At 43.3% G+C, this 21089-nt stretch overlaps 1 protein-coding gene across 25 annotated transcripts in view; it reads left to right on the forward strand.

Moving 5' to 3' along the window:
* The window catches only part of FBRSL1 (fibrosin like 1), a 999197-nt gene that overhangs the window by 241166 nt on the left and 736942 nt on the right, over nucleotides 1-21089 (forward strand). Inside the window, exon 1 of one of the 25 annotated variants that reach the window (XM_061603168.1) lies at nucleotides 20741-20779. The exons of 23 other annotated variants lie outside the window; for them this stretch is intronic. In XM_061603168.1, the coding sequence (XP_061459152.1) occupies nucleotides 20756-20779 (24 nt within the window). In that variant the 5' untranslated portion in view covers nucleotides 20741-20755. Of the gene's footprint in view, nucleotides 1-20740; nucleotides 20780-20817; nucleotides 20974-21089 lie in introns of those variants that run through there. One more of the 25 variants, XM_061603174.1, reaches the window with a different exon arrangement.

Consider the following 21089-nt stretch of genomic DNA (forward strand, 5'->3'; position numbering starts at 1 on the left):
CTCTGACCTAAATCTAAATCAGGGGTGGGAAGTATTTTTCAGTCCCCTGTGGGCCATTTTTGACAGCTGTACAATATCCTTTTTGAAGTGAAGTAACCAGTACTGTACACAGTATTCCATGTGTAATTGCACCATAGATTTGCATCATAGTATTAAGATACCGGCAGTTTTATTTTCAATCCCTTTCCTAATGATTGCTAGCAGGGAGTTTGCCTTTTTCACAGCTGCCACACGCTGGGTCAGCATTTTAATTGAGCTGTTCACTATGTCCACAAGATCTCTTTGTTGGTCAGTTACAACCAATTCAGGCCCCATTAGGGCATATGTAAAAGTACTGGAGTTTTGACTAGTGTACACATTTTTGCAAGCAATTTCTCATAATTCATTTTTGTATGTCATTTCACTATATATTCATTTTTATGCACACTTTCCTGTAATACATGCATTTTTGTAAACATTCCTTGGGTGGAGAACTGCATTGCAAAATTTGGACACGTGTGAATTTTGAAGGGTGGCTGTGTTTTGGGTCTCATATTGATTTGGAAAATACAAATTTGATAGATTCGGTTGTAGATGCAAACTGAATCAAACGTCTCTCCTCCCTCTATCGACCACATTACCTGTATCCACATGCTTTTTGACACGGAATCAGAATTTTGCAGTACTGGGCAATCAATGCATATCCAACAATTTCATTGTTAGCTATCTAAGTCTAAAATCTGTTACCTATTTTGCTGTCTGCCCAGCTTGGAGACGTTGCATGTGTCACTGCTCTGAACAGGCCAAGAGGGAGGGGGGAGACCATGCCTAACATTACAGTAAGAAGTACTGTCCCAAAATGAATTACAGCGTTATTGGAACCATCTTTATCTTCATTCCACCCCGTCTGCATATCGGCGAAGCCAACTGCACCATATAATTACTACATTGATAGTGTTGTCAGGAGCAGCTGTGCCCCTTTTGCCATAATTTCTAACCCTGCATTATTTACTGCTGGGACTTAACACTGTACTATGATGCTGAAAGAAAGAAAAAGTTTTTTTTGTCACAGCCCCATAATGAACACACAGTAAACCAGCTGTGTGTTAATCGAGACAGTCTCCAATGTGTGTGTAGAATTCTGAAAGGAAGGCCTTCCATTTAATTCTGTAGCTCCAGATTTCTTTTTGCCTGCTTCTTAAAAAACCCTCAGTGCAGAAAACAATCATCTTCAATGATTTAGTACCTTCTGCATCTCAGATAATTGCTGTCCAATTGCAGAATTATGTGTGAGGTACAGTCCCCTCCCCATCCCAAGAATGGCCAATCAGTTTGCAAGGTATGAAGCAGGGGCAAGAGGAATATTAGTGGTGAACAGAGGCTAAGCGTGGGCCAACCATACCACTGGCATCAATCATGCTCTGAATTGCTGGTTGGGTACCATTTCCACCCTGTCCCCCAGAAGGCTTCAGAACAAGTGCAGGAAGAGTTGCAAATTTAGATTGTTTTATAATGACATCACATGATGGTAAATGTGATTGTATGGGTGTATGTGTTTCATGGAGACCCAGTGTGGTATAGTGGTTAAGGGACTACGACCTGGGAGACCAGGGTTTGAATCCCCACACAGCCATGAAGCTCACTGGGTGACCTTGGGCCAGTCACTGCCTCTCAGCCTCAGAGGAAGGCAATGGTAAACCCCCTCTGAATACCACTTACCATGAAAACCCCATTCATAGGGTCGCCACAAGTTGGGATCAACTTGAAGGCAGTCCATTCCATTTCCATGTGTTTCATGAAAGTTTTCACCACAATTTTTGAGCAAAAGAGTGTCTTGAAAAGAACTTTTGGCTTTGCCCTAGAAAAAGAATAGGAAACCTATTACCCAGCTAACACACCGCTGCCACCATACAAATGATAATAATCCCAACATTTTTTAAATCAGGAAATACTGTTTCTGAATATGTTATTAAAATCTTCAAAACAAGGCCTCCTAACATCAATGGATAAGCCACCCAAGTAGTTAATCAGGGCTGCAATCCTAAATGCAGTTACCCATTGAACTCAGAGGGCCTTACTTTTGACTAGTCATGCATAGGATGCACTGTTAGGCACCATTGCTGACAAACAGACCTGCTACCTTTTCCTCCTAGCTAGCATGGATTTATTTTACATTACCTTGTTATTTTAAGGACTTGCAGAAACTGAGAGATAGAGTGGTTTTTACTAAAGCCCGTTTAAATTTGTTGCCTTCAGCTGTTTTAGAAGGAAGACATAGAAATATGCCATACTTTAAACGTACCTGTTCTTGTGGTTTAAACCACACTGAAGACCTTCTACATGTGGTTATATACTGCCCTTTATATAAACCTTTGAGAGAGCAATATTTGGGACAGAGTTTACGGAGAGATGGAGTGAGATCTGACTGTGAGTCTGTAATTTACTTACTGAGTGGACAACATAAATATACAACTGGAGAAATTATATATTTTCTGTCTGAAATGATTGATGAGAGAGTTTTGCCAGGGAAATGCAGAACGTTAAGATTGCTCTGGTTTTACATATTTTTAATTCAGATTCACATAAGATTTATTTCATTTCAGTCATTATATTTGTTAAGAGTAATAGTCTTCCTCTTTTAATGGGTAAGGTGTGATTTTCCAAGGAAATCCAGCATTCTAAGTTTGTTTACATTGCAGTTAATTTGTGTCCAAGTTAATTCCATTTCTGCTACCATGTCTTTTATATTGTTCAGCATTGTTTTATAGTGGTCAAAATACAAGAAGTAATTAAATGAATCTGATCTGATCTTACGCAAAAAAATGAAAGCCTGCTTTTCCCCCTATAAAAAAGAGGAACCTCTCAAAGCTGCTTACCATAAAAATACCAATAATCCATCATTAAAACACAACATAATACGATGTGTAGAGAAAATTTACAGATTCTTACATTGTCACATGGGGGAAAAAAGGATAAAGGATGTTTCAACGGTAAATTAAAGAAAATAATGAATATGGTCTTACATCTTCCCCAAAATGTTTGGTTCCAAGAAGAAATAAAAAGCTCCCACTTCTCAACAAGTTTGTTTTCAAACCTGAAGTTCTCTCTCACACAAATATAATGTCAGTTTATACATATTAACACACAACTTTTGCCAGATTAAAAGTACCACCAAACAGCAAGATAAGGAGCCAAGACAATCAATAAATTAAATTAGATTAAGTAGCGAGAGAATCAAAGGCTTGTTTAAAGAGAGATGTGCTCAACTGCCAGCAGAACAGAAAGAGAGGAAGAGAGCCTCTTGGGGTAGGGAGTTTTATCTGCAGGATGCCACTGCAGAGAAAGCCCCCTCACAATTGCCACCAACCCTATCTGAAAAGACATAGGCAAGGAAGCCACAGCAGCTGATTGTAAAGCAGGGATGGTGGACCTCAGGCCTAGGGGCCAAATGCAGCCCTCCCAGACTCTCTGTCCGGTCCTCTGGACTCTCCTCAGATCACACACCCTTCTGAGCCACACACCTCACCAGCCCTGCTTTGCACCTCCTTGAGTGTTTTTGTCTGAATAGAACGCATCCTTGAGCTCTGATGATGCCTCTTGCTTGCCTGGGTGCAGGATAGAGAGGGGTGTGTGAGCATGTTTAGAAACTAACAGAGCCATGTGGTGCAGTGGTTAAGGTGCTGGACTATGACCTGGGAGACCAGGGTTCGAATCCTCACACAGCCATGAAGCTCACTGGGTGACCTTGGGCCAGTCACTGCCCCTCAGAGGAAGGCAATGGTAAACCTCCTCTGAATACTGCTTACCATGAAAACCCTATTCATAGGGTCGTCATAAGTCGGGATCGAGTTAAAGGCAGTACATACTGTATTTGCACTACTGTACAAAGGTAAAACATATGCTTTGTTGCTCTTCCCGCTTTTGCCTGGCCCCCCGCCACTGGCATGTGGCCCCTGGAAGGTTGTGCAGAAGGGAATGCAGCCCATGAGCTGAACAAAGATTCCCCACCCCTCTCTTAAAGGATGGGATTTTTACTCCAAGGTGAGGAGTTTGAGAAAACACGGGAGAACTTAGTGCGGCCTTCTGCAACCTAATGTCCACCAGGGGTTTTGGACTATAACTGCTTGCTGCTTGGGACTGCTGGGAGTTGTAGGCCAAAACCTCTGAAGGGTGCCAGGTTGGGGAAGGCTGCTTTAGTGCAATTAGATACAAAGGATGTCAGGAGGGCTCCTGTGCCTTTATTATACATGCATTGGAGAGCGAAATTCAGCTTGGCCCTTGGTCACCTGCTGAAGCGTACCTTGCGAGAGTGCTAGGTCTGAGATAAGCCTCCACACGTGGGGGGGGCACTTATCCGTCACTTTAAAAAGAGAATAATAGAGCGCATGTGTGCATAAAATTTATAGATGCTAATTTGTGTGCATAGATGCAAATTTAGAATTAATTCCTATAATTTAAATGCAAATTCAATGTAACCCATCATAGCGAGGAAGAGTGTGACCCAAGTTGCTTCCAGGCAGTCTGTTTATTGAGCGTTCATCCTGTTTTGTCTGCACAACGTTTGCAGGAAGGTTAGGTGATGTTGACAACTGAGCATTCTTCCTGATGTGCCTGTGGGGAGGTTAGACAGCATTGCATGAAGATACTTCCCAGTACATTTTCCTGCCACTTTTCGTATCACAAAAAGTTGACATGTTTGGGGGGGGGGGGAAGCAGGTTTGTTGTGCAAGAGTTCCAAATCAAGCTTAACTGCGGAACTGGAATTTACCAGTATGTGATTGAATCCCACCCAAAACTAGCGACTGTCTGGAAGCACCCGAGGGAGCTGTGTGCCTGCTCAGTCTGCCTTCCGGGTGCTCGCTATTGACAGGCAGGTTCAAAGCTGCTGCTGGTCTCTCGTCTTCTAGCCCTTTACCTTTAAACAGGTCTTGGACTGGACAGCCTTTCCAATAGAGGACTGTCCTCTGTAAAATAGAATACACGGTCACCCTGTCTACAAGAGAATGTGTGAATCAAGGACCAGAGGCTGCTAAGGGTGCACTGGAAGCCTCTTCCCTCCTCTTTAGTACACAAAGGGCTTCTTTGTGGCAAAATGCCTTTCTCCTAAGGAAACCACCCATCCCTAAACTATCCATTCATATCCTGCAAATAATCCCATCAAAAAGGAGCTATTACAAGCCATTGTTTTTCTGCCATCTTGTGTTAATGATTCCTTCGCACGCACCCCCAAACCATCATCTTAGTTCAAAGTACCTCTTGGAGGGCTTTTGATGAGCTGAACTCAATTTGCTCAAGGTTGGCAATGTTAAATTGGTATTTGGTTTCCATTAACCTGTGCTGTAATATCTTGTCATTAGCAGAGGCCTTGTACGGGGTCTCACAATCATTAATTCCTGAAAATGCTGTTTATCCTCTCTTCCCCAGCCATCTCCCCCCTCCCCCCCAGCCTGGTTTTGTTTCCTGCTTATAGCATTGTTGCATTAAGCAACCAGTTCCGAGTAATGGGAGGTTTGCTGTCAGCCTGGTAGTACCAAATGGGGGATGCATTTAGCCAGCATGTCTGTTCTGCTCTGCCTTTAATTAGAGTTAGCTCATTGGCAAGGTGTTTTCATCACTGTAATTGCTTCAGAGAGCAAGGCTGATAACAGAAGCATAGCTGCAAAGTGGCATTTGAATGCAAACACTGAAATGTAGCAGCAATCAACTTTGTAGGGGGCAGTGGCTTCAGAACAATACAGATTTCATCGGCTCCAACTGGCCAGGGAATTCTCTGAATTCTGGTACCTGTCCCTGATAAATCACTACCCCTGCTTTTCCCCCTCTTCTTTCTTTTTCTTTTTTTTTGCCGGGGGGGGGGGAAGGAATGCTTTGGGCTCCTCCAGACAACCTGTTTATAGAGCATTCATCTTGATTTGCTTGCACAAAGCTTATACAAAGTTTAGACTATGTCCAGTCTCTACTGAGCATTCCTTTGATATGTGGGCGAGGTGCTTATACGCAACCCTTTAGCAAGCTTTCCTTGGTAGGTGGGGCAGCCACATTTCTAGGTGGGGCATTTGGGGGGGGAGGTGCATTGTGCCAGCCAATCCTTCCCTCCACTCACTGGGTGATTGTGATACAGAAAAAAATCATTCTTAGTCATAGAAAGACTTGAGTGAACAGACTTTTGGGGGCTCTTCCAGATGAGGCTTTTGTTGTGCACTGATTTTTATTCAGAGGGTCCTATACTGAAATTGGTGCTGTTCTTTAAACAAGCTGTCATTCTTTAAATGAAGATTGTCATTGTCATGTCACAAATTAAAAGACAATTCCCCCCCCCAAAATTGTGGGGGGCCACGAAGCACAGCTTGGGGGGCAGTGCATCCATCTACCCCACCCTGGCTGCAGGTCTGGCTATATAACAAGTAGCATTTGTCCTGATTTGGTTCTGGGGTGCTTAAACATGTCTTCCAGTTACTCATCTGTTCACCCCACACTTTTCAGTGGATTTTCCATCACTTTTCTAACCACAAAAAATTTCTGATTTTTAAACATGGATTTGATGTGCTAGGGTGACATTCTGCTTTAATCCACTTTAATTGCACAAACTTAAATTTTATCGGATGCATTTGAATCCTTCCCTCAGTGTTGTGGCAGTATGGAGACACGCTATTTCTAGACTTGCTGTTCTTCAGGGTACTGCTCCTTCCCCAGCGTTTCTAGAAGTTAAATTTCAGAGTGAGAGGATGGGGTTGATATTACATAAGAATATAGGGAGCTGTCTTATACTGAGTCAGACCATTGGTCCATGTAGCCCAGTACTGTCTGCACTGACTGGCAGCGGCTCTCCAGGGTTTCAGGCAGGGACACCAGGGATTGAACCAGGAACCTTCTGCATACAAAGCAGATGCTGTGCCACTGAGCTGCAGCATTTCCCCAACTTGCGTGTTGTGCACATGCAGCAAATACATGAATGCACATGAGCACTAAGGCACCGGACAAGGCCCAGTCTGCCAATTCACATGTGACACCATGTGAACTGCTGAGAACATACAGTAGGGCCCTGCTTTCCTGCCTTCCGCTTTCTGGTGTTCTGCTTATGCGGTGGCTTTCAATCAGGGGAAATTCCCCGTTTTAAAGCCGATTTTGCGGCATTTTGGCGCGACCCGACCCATTATAGTCAATGGGTTCCGCTTTACGGTGATTTCCACTTTACGGCGGGGGCCTGGTCCCTAACCCGCTGTATAAGCAGGGCCCTACTGTGTAGTAAGACAGTTATGCCCCCCCACCCCTCCAGTTGTGGAATTGATCTGTCACTGAAAGAACCAACATCCTCCTGCTTTTTACATCAGTGGAAGGAAAATTACTGCCAACAAACTTAATGTATGCATTATTTCAGAAGGTGCAGTGGGTCCTTCAGTACTGATGGATGAAGCTATGGGCTGTGATCCTTAAGGGGTGGGGGTTGTATATGGATAATGCCATTTTATATTTTAGTCACTAGATGACACTGGACTTTGGATACTACTATTCGTGCTTTTTAGAGAGAGATGATAAAGTTCTTGTCTAGCCTCCTGAGTAGTCTGTCCTCGAAGCCAGGGTTCCCAATTTCCCCCCCCTACGGGCCACTTGAAAGTTGCTGATGGCCTTAGTGGATTTTTCTGCCTGTTGTGGCAATTGTAATGCACAGTGCTAGCTGCTGTATGATTTTTAATTGTATTTTATGGCTTCGTTTATTCCTTATGTTTTATTTTAATGTATTGCAATCTGCATTTCCACAGAATTCAAAATGTAGTACAATGAAAATGCAGTATATAAATCAGAAAAATGATTAAGTGGTCTGCCAAGAGGTGTTAGGGATTGAAACTTGCACGCAAAACTTGTGCTCTGCCACTGAGCTGTGGTCCCTCCTCAGTTGCAGGCATCTCATCCCATTTTTAAAGGGACAGGAGAGAGCTTTTTAAATGCTGCAGTAATCTTGCTGGCCTGGGAAAGAGTCACAGTGGCCAAAAAGGAGGGCAGGAACAAGTGGTACCTCTTACCTCACCACTCCCTGGCAACTGCTACTTCTTATGGCCAAAGAGGAAATCACTAATTGTACTGCTGAGATGTGGTGCTTGTCAAGTTAACTGTCCATGCAGGCAGTGGTTGTAATTGGGAGATTTCAGTCTGTCTGATTCCCAGAATATTCTCTGGCATCAAAACACACACCTACACCCACACCCTGCTGGAAGTTAGTGTTGACTGGGGGCTCACAGCTGTGCTCTCCATGCCGCTCCAGCAATTATCCTGTTAATCTTTCGAGTGTGCTTTGGTAAGGTGTGGCCTCTGCCATCACCACACTGCAGCAGCACGCCAGAGACAAAGGAAAACGAAAAAAACTTATATGTAACAAAGAAGGCTTAAACCTGATCTTTTAAAAAGGAATATGCAGGACTTGGGTGGCTTCCAAAACTTAGAAATGGCAGAACTGTAAGCAGTGATATAGTAGAATGTTGCCCGGGAAGCGGAGGCTCGATTCATGACACATACAAACCACTTGCCTCTTAGAAGAAACTGCCTTATGCTGAGTTAGACCATTGTTCTATCTAGCCCAGCCTTTCCCAACCAGTGTGCCTCCAGATGTTGTTAGACCACAACTCTCATCAGCCTCAGCCTTTGGCAATGCTGGCTGAGGCTGATGGGAGTTGTAGTCCAACAACATCTGGAGGCACACTGGTTGGGAAAGGCTGGTCTAGCCCAATATTGATACCACTGATTGGCACGGTTTCTCCAAGGTTTCAGGCACAATTTTCTCCTCCAGCTTTACCTGGAGATGCCACAAATTGAAACTGGGACCTTCTGATTGCAAAGCAGATGCTCTACTGCTGAGCTATGGTCTTTTCCCATCTTGAAATGCTGGTCGGATTTAGAGATGTAAAATTTCTGGAAATTTTGAAGCCATGGGGAAAAAATGGAAATTTTCAGAAAAAATGAAGAAATTCAGTATTAGCACTTTTTACAGATTGAAAGTCACTTTGCTACTTCACATCAAATGTAATTATGTACAAGTTGGTCTGGCATAAAATTATCACATTTGGTATATTAAAAGTACATTTTATTCAAACAATTATTACAAATTTCCTTTTTTAAATTTTTACTTTTTTTTTGGTAACAAATGGATTTACAAGATCCTGAACTGTAAGGAACACCTGAACTGTATGGAACCTCTTTCGTTTTGCCAGTTGATGAGGAGCATAGTCCTCCACAGTATCAAGCAGACATAAAGCATCCATTCCCATGAAAAGAACTGAGAAAAAGGGGGGACCAAGATTCATTGAAACATTTTATTCATCATGCTAAAATAAAGCATTCCATAATCTATTTTTCTTCATTTTTTCAAATTTTTCGGGGGGGGGGGGAGGCTTCGAAAAAAATGTTTTTTTCCTGGTTTTTCCCTGGTTTTTTTCCTGGGCCTTCGCATCTCTAGTTGGATTCAGCCTTTGTGTTTCAGAGTGCCCACTGCTATTCAGCTATCCTCAGAACTTACACTGTATTTACAGCAGGTTGGACTAACCAACCCACTGGTTTATCTTCAGATTATATAAACTTCAGGTTTGGATGAAGGCTTGTCTGCCAGTGGCCTCATTTTTAAGCCCATCTGAAATCCTTCTCAAGCAGAGTGCTCTGTTTTGTTCTTTAAGATAGTTCTTGAGAAACAAAGGAAAGGTGGTTGAGAGGGGGGTCTAAATGAAGTTGTTGATTTGTATATGCTCAATTCTTGAGGAGGGAGAGAGAAAACTGTTGTTTGTTCCATAGATGGGATGTTTTTGGGTTGGTGAAACAAAGGAAGTGTGATTCTTTCTGTCTGAATGTAAGGGTGGTGATGGGTCAGAATGCAATAATCGCTTGCTGGTTTCTTCACAGGTCTCTTAATTTTTGCTTTAACTCGGCAAATACTTCTCCATGTTATAATCACAGTTTGGACTGTGTGGTTTGTTTAAAAGCTGCAGAAAATAAACTGTGTTTGCATAACAAAACCTGGGACAACTTTGGCTGCAAAGTTATTTATCAACTTCTCTGAATGCTCTCGTTCATATTTGCGATGGCAACAGCAGCAGCAACAAAATTAAAATAAATTAACCTGGCGAGAAGGATAGCAAAGCCAGATGCTTGGGAAATGAGCATAATCTACAAATCTAACTCCCTGATACTACGCATTTCAAAACTAAGCATGTACTAGCCAAGGTGGTAAGAAATCAAGAAAGATTAAATCAGCCACCAAAGTAGAGCTACATCCTATTCATGAGTACCAGTTGCTGTAGGGAGTGGGGGACAGCAGGGGAGGGCTCCTGCCTTCATGTTCTGCTTGTACGTTTCCCAGAAGCATCTGGCTGGCCACTATGTGAAACAGGATGCTGGATTAGACAGACCTGTGGCTTGATCCAATAGGGCTCCTGTTAATGTCTTAGGTTTATATTAGATAAAGATAAGGGCAGTTGTTTAATGCATTTGTTCTGTTAGCACAAGGTTTTACATTTGTGCCAGGGGTATAGTCATCCGGGGTTGTGGGGAGTCGTAGGCCTCTTACTTTTTTGGGAGCAGGGTCCCAGCCAGGTCCCTATGTATGAACCAATCAGCATGAAAGGGGAGCTTGTTAGCCACTGAGAAGATGCTTCTCAGTAGCTAGCCCACAGCTTCCTCTCTCATGCTGACTGGCTCCTAGGAACATCTGTTGTAGCAGAGGACAGCAAAGAGAAAAGGAAAGTAGAAAGGGGGGTGTAGCTGTGAGGGGGTGCGGTGTCACTATAATGAAGGGACCCTGTCGTTCTGAATTTGCCACTATGCTGTTGGTTTGCACAACAGAACTTTCCCCCTCCTCTTCCTTCTCCATTTACGCTCCGCACCATCCCCAGATCTGCTCTGGAGGGTTGCGGGAACCCCCAGTACAGGTTTAGGGGGCTCATGGGGGGAGGAGAGGAGAGAAAAGTTCCATTGTGCGAGCATAAAACCTTGCACTAACAGAACAAGTGACTTAGCGTTACTTTGGGAACAAGCCATGGTTATATCCCAGGTCTTGGTGTATACAGTTAATAGTTACAGCTTCTTTTAAATGGCTTCATGTAGGGCAGTGTTGGATTTAGGACAGGCACTGAGAATCTCTGGCTCTCAATATGTGGATGGGCTACAACTCCCATCATCTCTGAACGTCGACCATGCTGGCGGGGGGCTTATGGATGCTGGGATTCCAAGAATATCTGGAGGACCATGGGTTTCCCCAGCCCTGATTTAGGTTGTGAATTAGTACTAGTACCAGTAAGTCATCCTAGTAAAGAAGGGATAGCCAAGCTGGCGCTCTCCAGAAGTTATTGGATTGAGACTCCCATCATCCCTGACCACCGGCCATACTGGGAGTTGGAGTCCAACATTTGGAGGGCCTTACTGTGGGTGGATACACGCTTACTCTCTTTTCTGAAAATGGGGGCACACGATACGAGTCAAAGCTTGTCCCTTTTTACTGGAAAACCTGGTGGGAGCAGCTCAAGTGTATTTTTTTTTTAAAAAATCAGCTTCAAACAGATTTCACAACTGATCGGCAGTTCAATGCATTCCCCTTCCAGGTGTGGCCAATGGAAACACTTTGCTGTAGGCTGCTAGTGTGCTCACAGCCTTTGGCTACTCCCGTGGTAGAGCATCAAAGCCAATGAAGCCTAAATGGATGGTTAAAAGGTGTGGAAGACGGCCATTATATGGTGGAGGTCACTGTGCAGTTTTAGTGCTTTTATTGATTTCCTGTTGGAAAAGGGGAGAGAGAGAGAATGACCGTGAGTCTCTTGTATGAACATTTCTTCCAGTAGCCTGGAATACGCAGTGCAGCCAAGCACACACTGCAACCAATTGTATTGGCTACAATGCAGTGCTTCTTTCAAGCCTCCCTAGGGGTGGAGTGGGGTGGGGCAGGGCAAGAGACCCTATGAGTACCAGAGAAATGCACTTTGGATACATATGCACCTCCGGGGGCTACATTGGTGACCCCTGACATGGGAAGCAGCAGAGTTTAGTTTGGACTCTAGTGACTGTTTACTTTGCCAGCGACCTCCAGGATTCTTAAGAGACTGCTCTACTTCTGTGCCTTTATTTTATTAATATTTTCTCATTTATAATTATTTATTTGCTCATCATTCCCCAGAGTCTAGCGCAATCTTGTGGGATTACATACTGTACTGCATTTTATTTACTCTTTAAAATCTTAGTATAATTACAGAGAAACTTTATCACTGCTTTTGCCATTAAGTTAGCTGGACAGGAGAGAGGAGGGGTGTTAGAAGATACGTTGCACTGACAGTTGCATTCTTCTGTTTCATTTGTCATCTATGGCTTCTTGCTTGTTTTGTCAAATGTTGTATCAAAAACACCCATATTTGCAAATAAACCATAATGTAGGGCAGGTGTGGGGAACATTTGGTCCTCCAGGTGTTGCTGAACTGCAAAATCCATCAGCCCCAACAAGCATGGCCGATGGTCAGAGACAGTAGGAGTTGTAGTTTAACAACATCTGGAGGGCCAAAGGTTCCCCACACCTGCCTTAAGTAGTTAATACAATTAGCTTTATGTTTATTTTATTCAGCATTTGTACTAGCCCCATCGTAATTGATTTGCTTATTTATATTGTAATATTTTATATCATTTCCTATATGGCTTCACTGTTTTTGGTGAATATTCGCAATTCGCAATTTACTTTAACAAATTTTAAATCATCTTTCTTTTCGATGTGGTTCTAACTCTTTGGTCACTCTCTGTATGCTCATTGGAGCAAATTAATACCAAGAGAATTGAGAAACCATTTTTCACAGTTTTATCTCTGTACAGATTCTCTGACCCCATAAAAAAAACCAATTGTCACTTGTTCAGAGCCCAGTGTACAGATAGATTTATTTATTTATTTATTTTATTTCTTAAACTTATATACCGCCCTACTAGCAATAGCTCTCTGGGCGGTTAACATAAAATACAATAAAATTACAGAATCTGATACAACAAGCATATAAAAACTACACAATCTAAAACCAAGTTACAAACATTTAACTAAGATTAAAATGCCTCCGAGAAGGCATCTGGTGTGTAGAATATAACAATTTGCTATAAAGAATGCAGGTAGGCTGTCATCAAATGCCATTTTCTTCAGAGCGACGGGTATGTAGCTTCATGGCCAAACGCCTTATGTAACCAAGTCGTCAGGAGGAGTGTGGGGGTGTCATCTGGAAACCTAGCCAGCAGTTTGGCTCAGGATATTATTTACAGATTTTCCAGTGCAGAGCAAAAAACAGGAGCTAGATTGTTGACAGGGCAGAGGAGTGGGGTAGCCTGAGGTGAGATGGGGTTAGGCTAAAATGGCACCCAACCCAACCCCCTGCCCCAGGGATTCTGGAAGGTCTCTACAGGCACCCCCCACCCACTAGAGAGCCCCTCCAATTGTGAGGTGGGTTGAAGGTAGGGCTGGGCAAAATAGGCTTGATCCGTTCTGTGTCCCTTACACCCAAGCGGGCCCATAAGTCTGTTCCATCCCAAGTCTGTGCAGATTTTAAAAACGAAAAATCCTTTAAAAACTTTTAAAATACACATTTTCAAAACATTTCCATTGTGCTCTAAGTACCTATCAAGTGGATCAAGGGTTTTGTTCCTTTCTCTCTCTTTTTAAAAGTCTTTCCAGCTGCTGCTTTCAGAAAGAAGCACGGTGCTTCTTGTGCTTACTCAAATCCTTTGAATAAAAAGTCCCTGGAAGCCGTGGTATCTTATGGTGGTATCCCCTTCTTGGGTAATTGTAAGGAGAAAAGGATGGCTGCCCCATGTACCTATGGAGGCAGCCATCTTTTATTCTGTACAGTAGGGCCCCACTCATACGGCAGGTTAGGTTCCAGACCCCTGCCGAAAATCAAAGACCGCCAAACAGCAGATCTGCTGCAGCGCTGGGGTCTGGAACCTAACCCATTGATCATGCCGGAGGAGGAAAAGATCAGCTGTAGAGAGCTGCAGCTGATCTTCCCCTCCTCTGCAGCGATCAGCTGGAGCAGCCTTTCCCAACTAGTGTGCCTCCAGATGTTGTTGGACCACAACTCCCATCTTTCCTGACCATTGGCAATGCTGGCTGAGGCTGATGGGAGTTGTAGTCCAACAACATCTGGAGGCACACTGGCACAGAGTAAGCAAAAAGAAGAAATCTAGCTTCCCGGAAAATATTACCCTGATACACCTGAAGCACAATATCAAATTGAATTCTTTTTGGGGCAGTGGAGGGGAACCTCAGTCCTGGAACTTGTATGTGCCCATTCCTCAGGCTTTTCTGTCTGGCCTGCAGACTCTCCCTAGGCCAGCGTTTCCCAACTAGTGTGCCTCCAGATGTTGTTGGACCACAATTCCCATCTTTCCTGACCATTGGCAATGCTGGCTGAGGCTGATGGGAGTTGTGGTCCAGCAACATCTGGAGGCACACTGGTTGGGAAAGGCTGAGCTGGAGTGACAGGAGCTCCATCCTCCCTTCCAGCTGATTGCCCTGCTTGTGCCGTATTAGCGGAACGCCAGAAAGCGGAGCACCAAGAAGCGGGGCCCTACTGTACTATATCCTGTAAGAACAAGGACTTGTGTGTACATCATATGGCATCTTGATGTACATCCCCACCCCAACATTCACATGGTGGAATGTATGATTTGCCTGCACTGCATTGTGTTTGAGGGAGATACGGAGGTTCTGCCCCAAGGGTTTCACCTGTGATAGCTGTTTCACACATGCAGTTATCACATGATGCTGCAGTCATCAGGTGATAGCTACTGCCTGGGCTGAGCAATAGGCAGGCAACTGAGATGAGCCGGGAGGCAGCAGTTGCACTTGAGGGACGATTCCAAAAATCAACACTGGAGGCAAGGACCAAAGTACAAACCAGGAGGCAGAACTGAAGCATGCAAGAACACACTGGCGCTCAGGGAGGCTATTTTGCTCAAGCAAGGCTGAAGTGGAAAAGAAGCTCTCCTATACTCTGACCTCTCTAGGACAGACCTTACAAGATGGTTGTCAGGATGAGGATCGTAGGAAGCTGCCTTATACTGAGTCAGGCAATTGGCCCATCCAGCTCAGCATTACACTGACTGGCAGCAGCTCTCCAGGATGTCAAACAGGGTTATCTCCCATCTCTACCGGGAGAATTTGGGGATTGAACCTGGGACCTTCTGCATCCAAAGCAGGTGCTCTGCCACTAAGCAACCTTGGGCTCCTTCTGGGAGGAAGGGTGGGATATTAAATCAATAAATAATAAAAGCCACGTCCCTGCCCCTGGTAGGAGGTAATTACAAGATAATGTGTGTAATGTATTAAAGTGACGTACAAAATAGTCTTATTGTTGTTTTAGGCTGCAGTACTATGCACATCCATCTGGAGTTAAGTCCCATTGAATTCAATGGGGCATACTTTTGAATAGGCATGTATAGGATAGCTCTGTCACTGAGGTTCATAGTCGACTGTAAATCACCCTGGAATGGTTTAAGGCTAATTCACCTTTAATCTATAGAACAAATGTTGGTTTTTAATCTATCGTTAAAGTGGAAACAGATCCCTCCTCTCTTAGCCAACATTTTTTCTGAACAAGATTTGCACTGGAAATTCATTGAGCAAACCCTCTGTCGACCAAAACATCACAGGAGTCTGAAAACATGTGGCATTCTGCTTTGTAGGCAGCTTAAATTATAAAGTATTTCTCTAACCAGCTACTCTTTTTAAAAGTAAAACAAAAAGCTCATATTATTTAACCTAAAAGAAAAAGAAAAAGCACAAACTACCACAAATTTGGTTAAATGAACGCAAGAGTGACTGGCATCTCTAAATTCCTTTTTAATGGCGCTCGATGCATTGGAGTGGAGTGGGTGGAAAGCTCACTTATGGAGCAAGCCGGAGTTGTATATTTTTTATTAAGTTCATGGCGTTGTGTGTGTGTGTTTTCTCCTTCTGCAAATCATTTCCCAGAAAATTAAGAGAGCTAAAATTGCTGCTAATCTAACCAAGTTAACATTGCAGATGAACACTCCTTTTTTTTACTTGACAAAGCAAATGGCACATGAGTATTATGCTGTGTGTTCCCCCTCCCGCTCTCCAACCTTTTTACATTCCATTATTATCCCAGTTAACAATAGCATATACACTTCCAGAACAACAAAAGGGGAGGGGGGAATGAAATAGATTTACATAACCAAATTTACACTTAATCAAAGGCATGTAAAACCTGCAAATTATTTTTCTTCTTTGCCCTGTGAAGCTGGGAATCAATGGCTGTAATATTTTACTAGACAGATCTAACATTTATTTTCTTTTGCTTTTTTTTAATGGGAAAAATGGCCTTGTCCTGTATCTTCACTATAGCCCTGTGAGGCAGGCAAAGCTGAGGGAGAAAGCCTAACCGAGTCTGAGTTCACCATTCTTAACTGCTACACTATGCTGGCTCTAAAAGAATGCATCTCAGTGGGGAACCCCCAGATTAACCTGGAGGGTTGGGGGAGGGAGCATTTCTGATCCATTTTGTGGTCCTGTCTCTTTAGATGTGGCAGCCATTTTGTGTTATGCCACACACACCCATAGCAGCCATTTTGTGAATGGAGCCCATGGCACTTTCTCAGAAGTCCAAGTGTGCCCACTGGCTCCAAAAAGGGGGGGCAACCCCTGCCATAAGCTATAACAGGCTCAAGGAGGCCAATTCACCCACCTCTTCAGTTTCCCACTTTTGTTTTCCCCCAAATGATGTTCATCATGCTGAGGCTCATGGAGGCTACTGAGCATGCTCAGACCTCAGTGGGGTCTGCCTTTTTTGCCCTTGTACTTCTACGCATCTTGGGGTTCACCCTATGCACACAGATATCTCCTCTTTATTTCACGTTGTCCCTGTTTTGGCTCCAGTCCTGTCACCAGTCACCACCTGAGTTTGCTATTATAAGGAAATATCAGCAAAGCAACCATATAACTCATGGATGGGAAGCCTCTGATTCTCCAGATGTTGCTGCATTACTACTCCCATCATCCCTGACCACTGGCCATCTTGGCTGGAGCTGTAGTCCAAAACATCTGGAGGGCATCAGGTTGGGGAAGGGTGCTATGCAAGATCTCTGTTGGGTCCAGAGGCCGATGCCAACACACTCTTTTGAGTCTGTGCAATTCAATATGACACAGGACTCACTTTATGTTTGCTGCCAGTGCTGCAGATAGGTGAAGATGTTGGGCTACAACTAGGGGAGGCTGGCCCATTAGGGCAAATAGGGCAGTGCCCAACCAACCTCAATATGCCTTCTGCCAGCCCCTGCCTACCTTAGTTCCTACAACCAGTCTGGAGGCATGGGCTGTCAGCTGCCTCTTCCTTAGTAGAACTCAGCAGGGAGGAGGACAGGAGCAAAACTAGAATGAATTGGCTTTGTCTGTCATTGGCTCTGGCTCCATCTATTGTTGGGCTCCTTGCCCACCGCCCCACCAGTCGTAATGGGCACCAGCCACCACTGACTACAGCTCCCATAATCTCTAACCATTAGCCATACTGGCTGGGGCTGCTGTGTAGGTAAAGCATTTCCAATTACTAGCTGCCAGAATCAACGCCAGAATTAAAATATACTCTTAGAGCACCTGCCAACTATGGAGGATATCTGGTCGGCAACTGTAAGAACAGGATGCTGAACTAGATGGGCCATTGGTCCGGTCCAGTGGGCACTTCTGTTCCTATATGTTTATATATATATATATATATATATATATATATATATATATATATATATATATATATATATATATGCCTTTAGATACATACCCTGGCATTTCCCCCACAGTTTATTATCATTTTAGCAAGAAATGTTTAAATGAAAATATAACCACTAGAAGGTTGCAGATCGATACAGAATATAAGAGATGAAACACAATAAAACTAATATATAATTTTATAAAATTAAGAATGAACTCTCGGGTCGTCATTTACCAATGAGATGCATCCAATAACAAACAATCTTGAACATTTATGTACAGAGGATAATTGAAAGATCATCATTAGTCATCAGTGTCAATCTAACAGCAGCAATCATTCTAAAATTGTTAGTGATCAATAAACACCTTTCAAAGGATCTTCTGGTAGCTTTGCAGTTGGTGAATCTGACTATCTCAGTTACAAAGCAGAACAAATTTCCATAAATGCCTCTGGCTTAATGATTACCTAATTTGCAAATCATTGAAGAGTTAATTTTTCTATTAAAATATTATTTATTTATGAATCAAGTTTCATGTAAGCATCCAGGTGATTTACAATCATACAATAAAGAGAATTAAAAACAGGTTTAAAAATAGTACAGAAACAAGTAAAGATAGGTTTAAAAACAATACAGATCAATACCCAAGGCAGAGACCTAAAATAAAAAAATCCATCTAACTGGAAAAGATTGTTGAAACTAAAATAAATGTGGCTGTTTTCAGAAACTGCAAATAATGGGCACCTGGCATATCTCATTAAGGGATGCTGTTCTACAAACCAGGAGCCATCACACTAAAAGCCTTACTCTGAATTGCCAAGGAGTGGTCTTTTGATAATTTAGGGCAGGAGTTGCCAACCTGTCGCCCATGGGCACCATGGTGCCTGTGAACGCCTTCAGTGGCACCCCCAGCAGATAGTTCAGAATCTGAGCTGCTTCTTTTTTTAAAGTAAGTCTCTAACTCTCCTGTGAAAGTTGGACAGTGAAAAAAGCGGATAAGGGAAAAATCAATTCCTTTGAAATGTGGCGTTGGAGGAGAGCTTTGCGGATACCATGGACTGCGAAAAAGACAAATAATTGGGTGTTAGAACAAATTAAACCAGAACTGTCACTAGAAGCTAAAATGATGAAACTGAAGTTATAATACTTTGGACACATAATGAGAAGACGTGATTCACTAGAGAAGACAATAATGCTGGGGAAAACAGAAGGGAATAGAAAAAGAGGAAGGCCAAACAAGAGATGGATTGATTTCATAAAGGAAGCCACAGACCCGAACTTACAAGATCTAAACAGGGTGGTTTATGACAAATGCAATTGGAGGCCGCTGATTGATAGGGTCGCCATAAGTTGTAATCGACTTGAAGGCATATAACAACAACAACAAGTCTCTAGCTCTTCTAGGAAGAACATTATGGAGCAAAATATGTAGGTACTCTTTTAAGCGATTTCTGTGAAATAAGCTAGCGTGGCTTCTCCTGCCTGTCAGTGTTATTAGTCAATGAGTGAAGTCAGAATTGCGATTGATAAGTGAATTGTTTGCACACCAGGCAATAGGAATTCCTGGGGTCCTAAAGAGCTGCTGTTTTGCCTTCCCTTTTAGTGCACTTTTCCTGCTTCTGTCTTTTCCCCAAATCCTTGGAATCTCTATAGTTTGCTCAATCTTTCCCCCTAACAATCAGGGTACATCTTTCCTGTGCTGGGCTCACCTGAGATCAGGGAGTCTCTAGAACAGCCTTTCCCAACCAGTGTGCCTCCAGATGTTGTTGTTTTAAAATACACATTTTCAAAACATTTCCATTGTGCTCTAAGTACCTATCAAGTGGATCAAGGGTTTTGTTCCTTTCTCTCTCTTTTTAAAAGTCTTTCCAGCTGCTGCTTTCAGAAAGAAGCACGGTGCTTCCTGTGCTTACTCAAATCCTTTGAATAAAAAGTCCCTGGAAGCCGTGGTATCTTATGGTGGTATCCCCTTCTTGGGTAATTGTAAGGAGAAAAGGATGGCTGCCCCATGTACCTATGGAGGCAGCCATCTTTTATTCTGTACAGTAGGGCCCCACTCATACGGCAGGTTAGGTTCCAGACCCCTGCCGAAAATCAAAGACCGCCGAACAGCAGATCTGCTGCAGCGCTGGGGTCTGGAACCTAACCCATTGATCATGCCGGAGGAGGAAAAGATCAGCTGTAGAGAGCTGCAGCTGATCTTCCCCTCCTCTGCAGCGATCAGCTGGAGCAGCCTTTCCCAACTAGTGTGCCTCCAGATGTTGTTGGACCACAACTCCCATCTTTCCTGACCATTGGCAATGCTGACTGAGGCTGATGGGAGTTGTGGTCCAACAACATCTGGAGGCACACTGGTTGGGAAAGGCTGCTCTAGAAGTTATTTTCTGCAAGTACTACTACACAGCAGGTGTGGGTGAATGTTAAAGAATTCCTCTCCCCCCAAAAGGCAAATGTGAAAACTTTGCAAAGAAGCTTTGCAGGAGCTGAAGACCAGGGACTTACTAAAAATTCACTGTATAGTTCACTTACAGTACAATGGTATACATATCTACTCAAAAGTAAGTCTCTTTTTGTTTAATAGGGTTTACTTCCAGTTAAGTGGGTGCAGGATGACAACCTAGGCTTTGGTTGGTATTTGGTTGGTATTGGAGGAAAAACCAGGGTTCTTGAGCATTTAACAGCTTTAGGGCAGGTATACACTCAACAGGTCAAGCCTTTTCTAGTATGGAAATGCAATTAAGGGAAAATTTTCACCATGACTACTCTCTAATTTTGTGTTATGCCACACCCCATGACAGCTGTTTTGTGACTGGTGCCCCCAGCACTCTTGAAACTTGAAATGTGCCCTGTGCTCCAAAACAGTTGGCAACCCCTGTTTTAGAGACTTCAAGGAGAGACTGGGCATGTGGGACTGTTGGAGAGGGGGAAATGGAAAACCTGGGGAGGAGGGGAAGAGCTGGAATAAGTAAGAGCATTCTGGAAGAGGTCATGACCAGTTGCACCTGTTCAGGATTCCAGCCAATCCTCTTGCAGCTATGATTTGTATTGCAGATTGGTGATGCTATTTTGCAGTCCTTGGATAGTAAGCCTGCTGAAGATTTTGGTTCCTTCTTTTCCTAAAATGGGGTTCTGACACTATTTATATTTTGTGTATGTGTGCTAATTTCCTTTATGGTAATGAAATGGTGACAAAAGAGTCTTTCATGGAAGTCCAGAGAGTTTGTTCTAAATGATGTATCCAGTGGACTCCTTTGTCAATATGACTTCTTTTTAAAGGTTTGTGTGTTTTTAGATTCCATTTAAATTTCACTTGAAGATTGCTTAGAATGTGCATTACAGTGTACATATGTGTTTAGGGGCTTGTGTGTGTTTTTCTTAATAGGCAATCCATC

This window comes from Rhineura floridana, chromosome 19 (assembly GCF_030035675.1).
Source record: "Rhineura floridana isolate rRhiFlo1 chromosome 19, rRhiFlo1.hap2, whole genome shotgun sequence".
NCBI classification, from domain to species: Eukaryota; Metazoa; Chordata; class Lepidosauria; order Squamata; family Rhineuridae; genus Rhineura; species Rhineura floridana.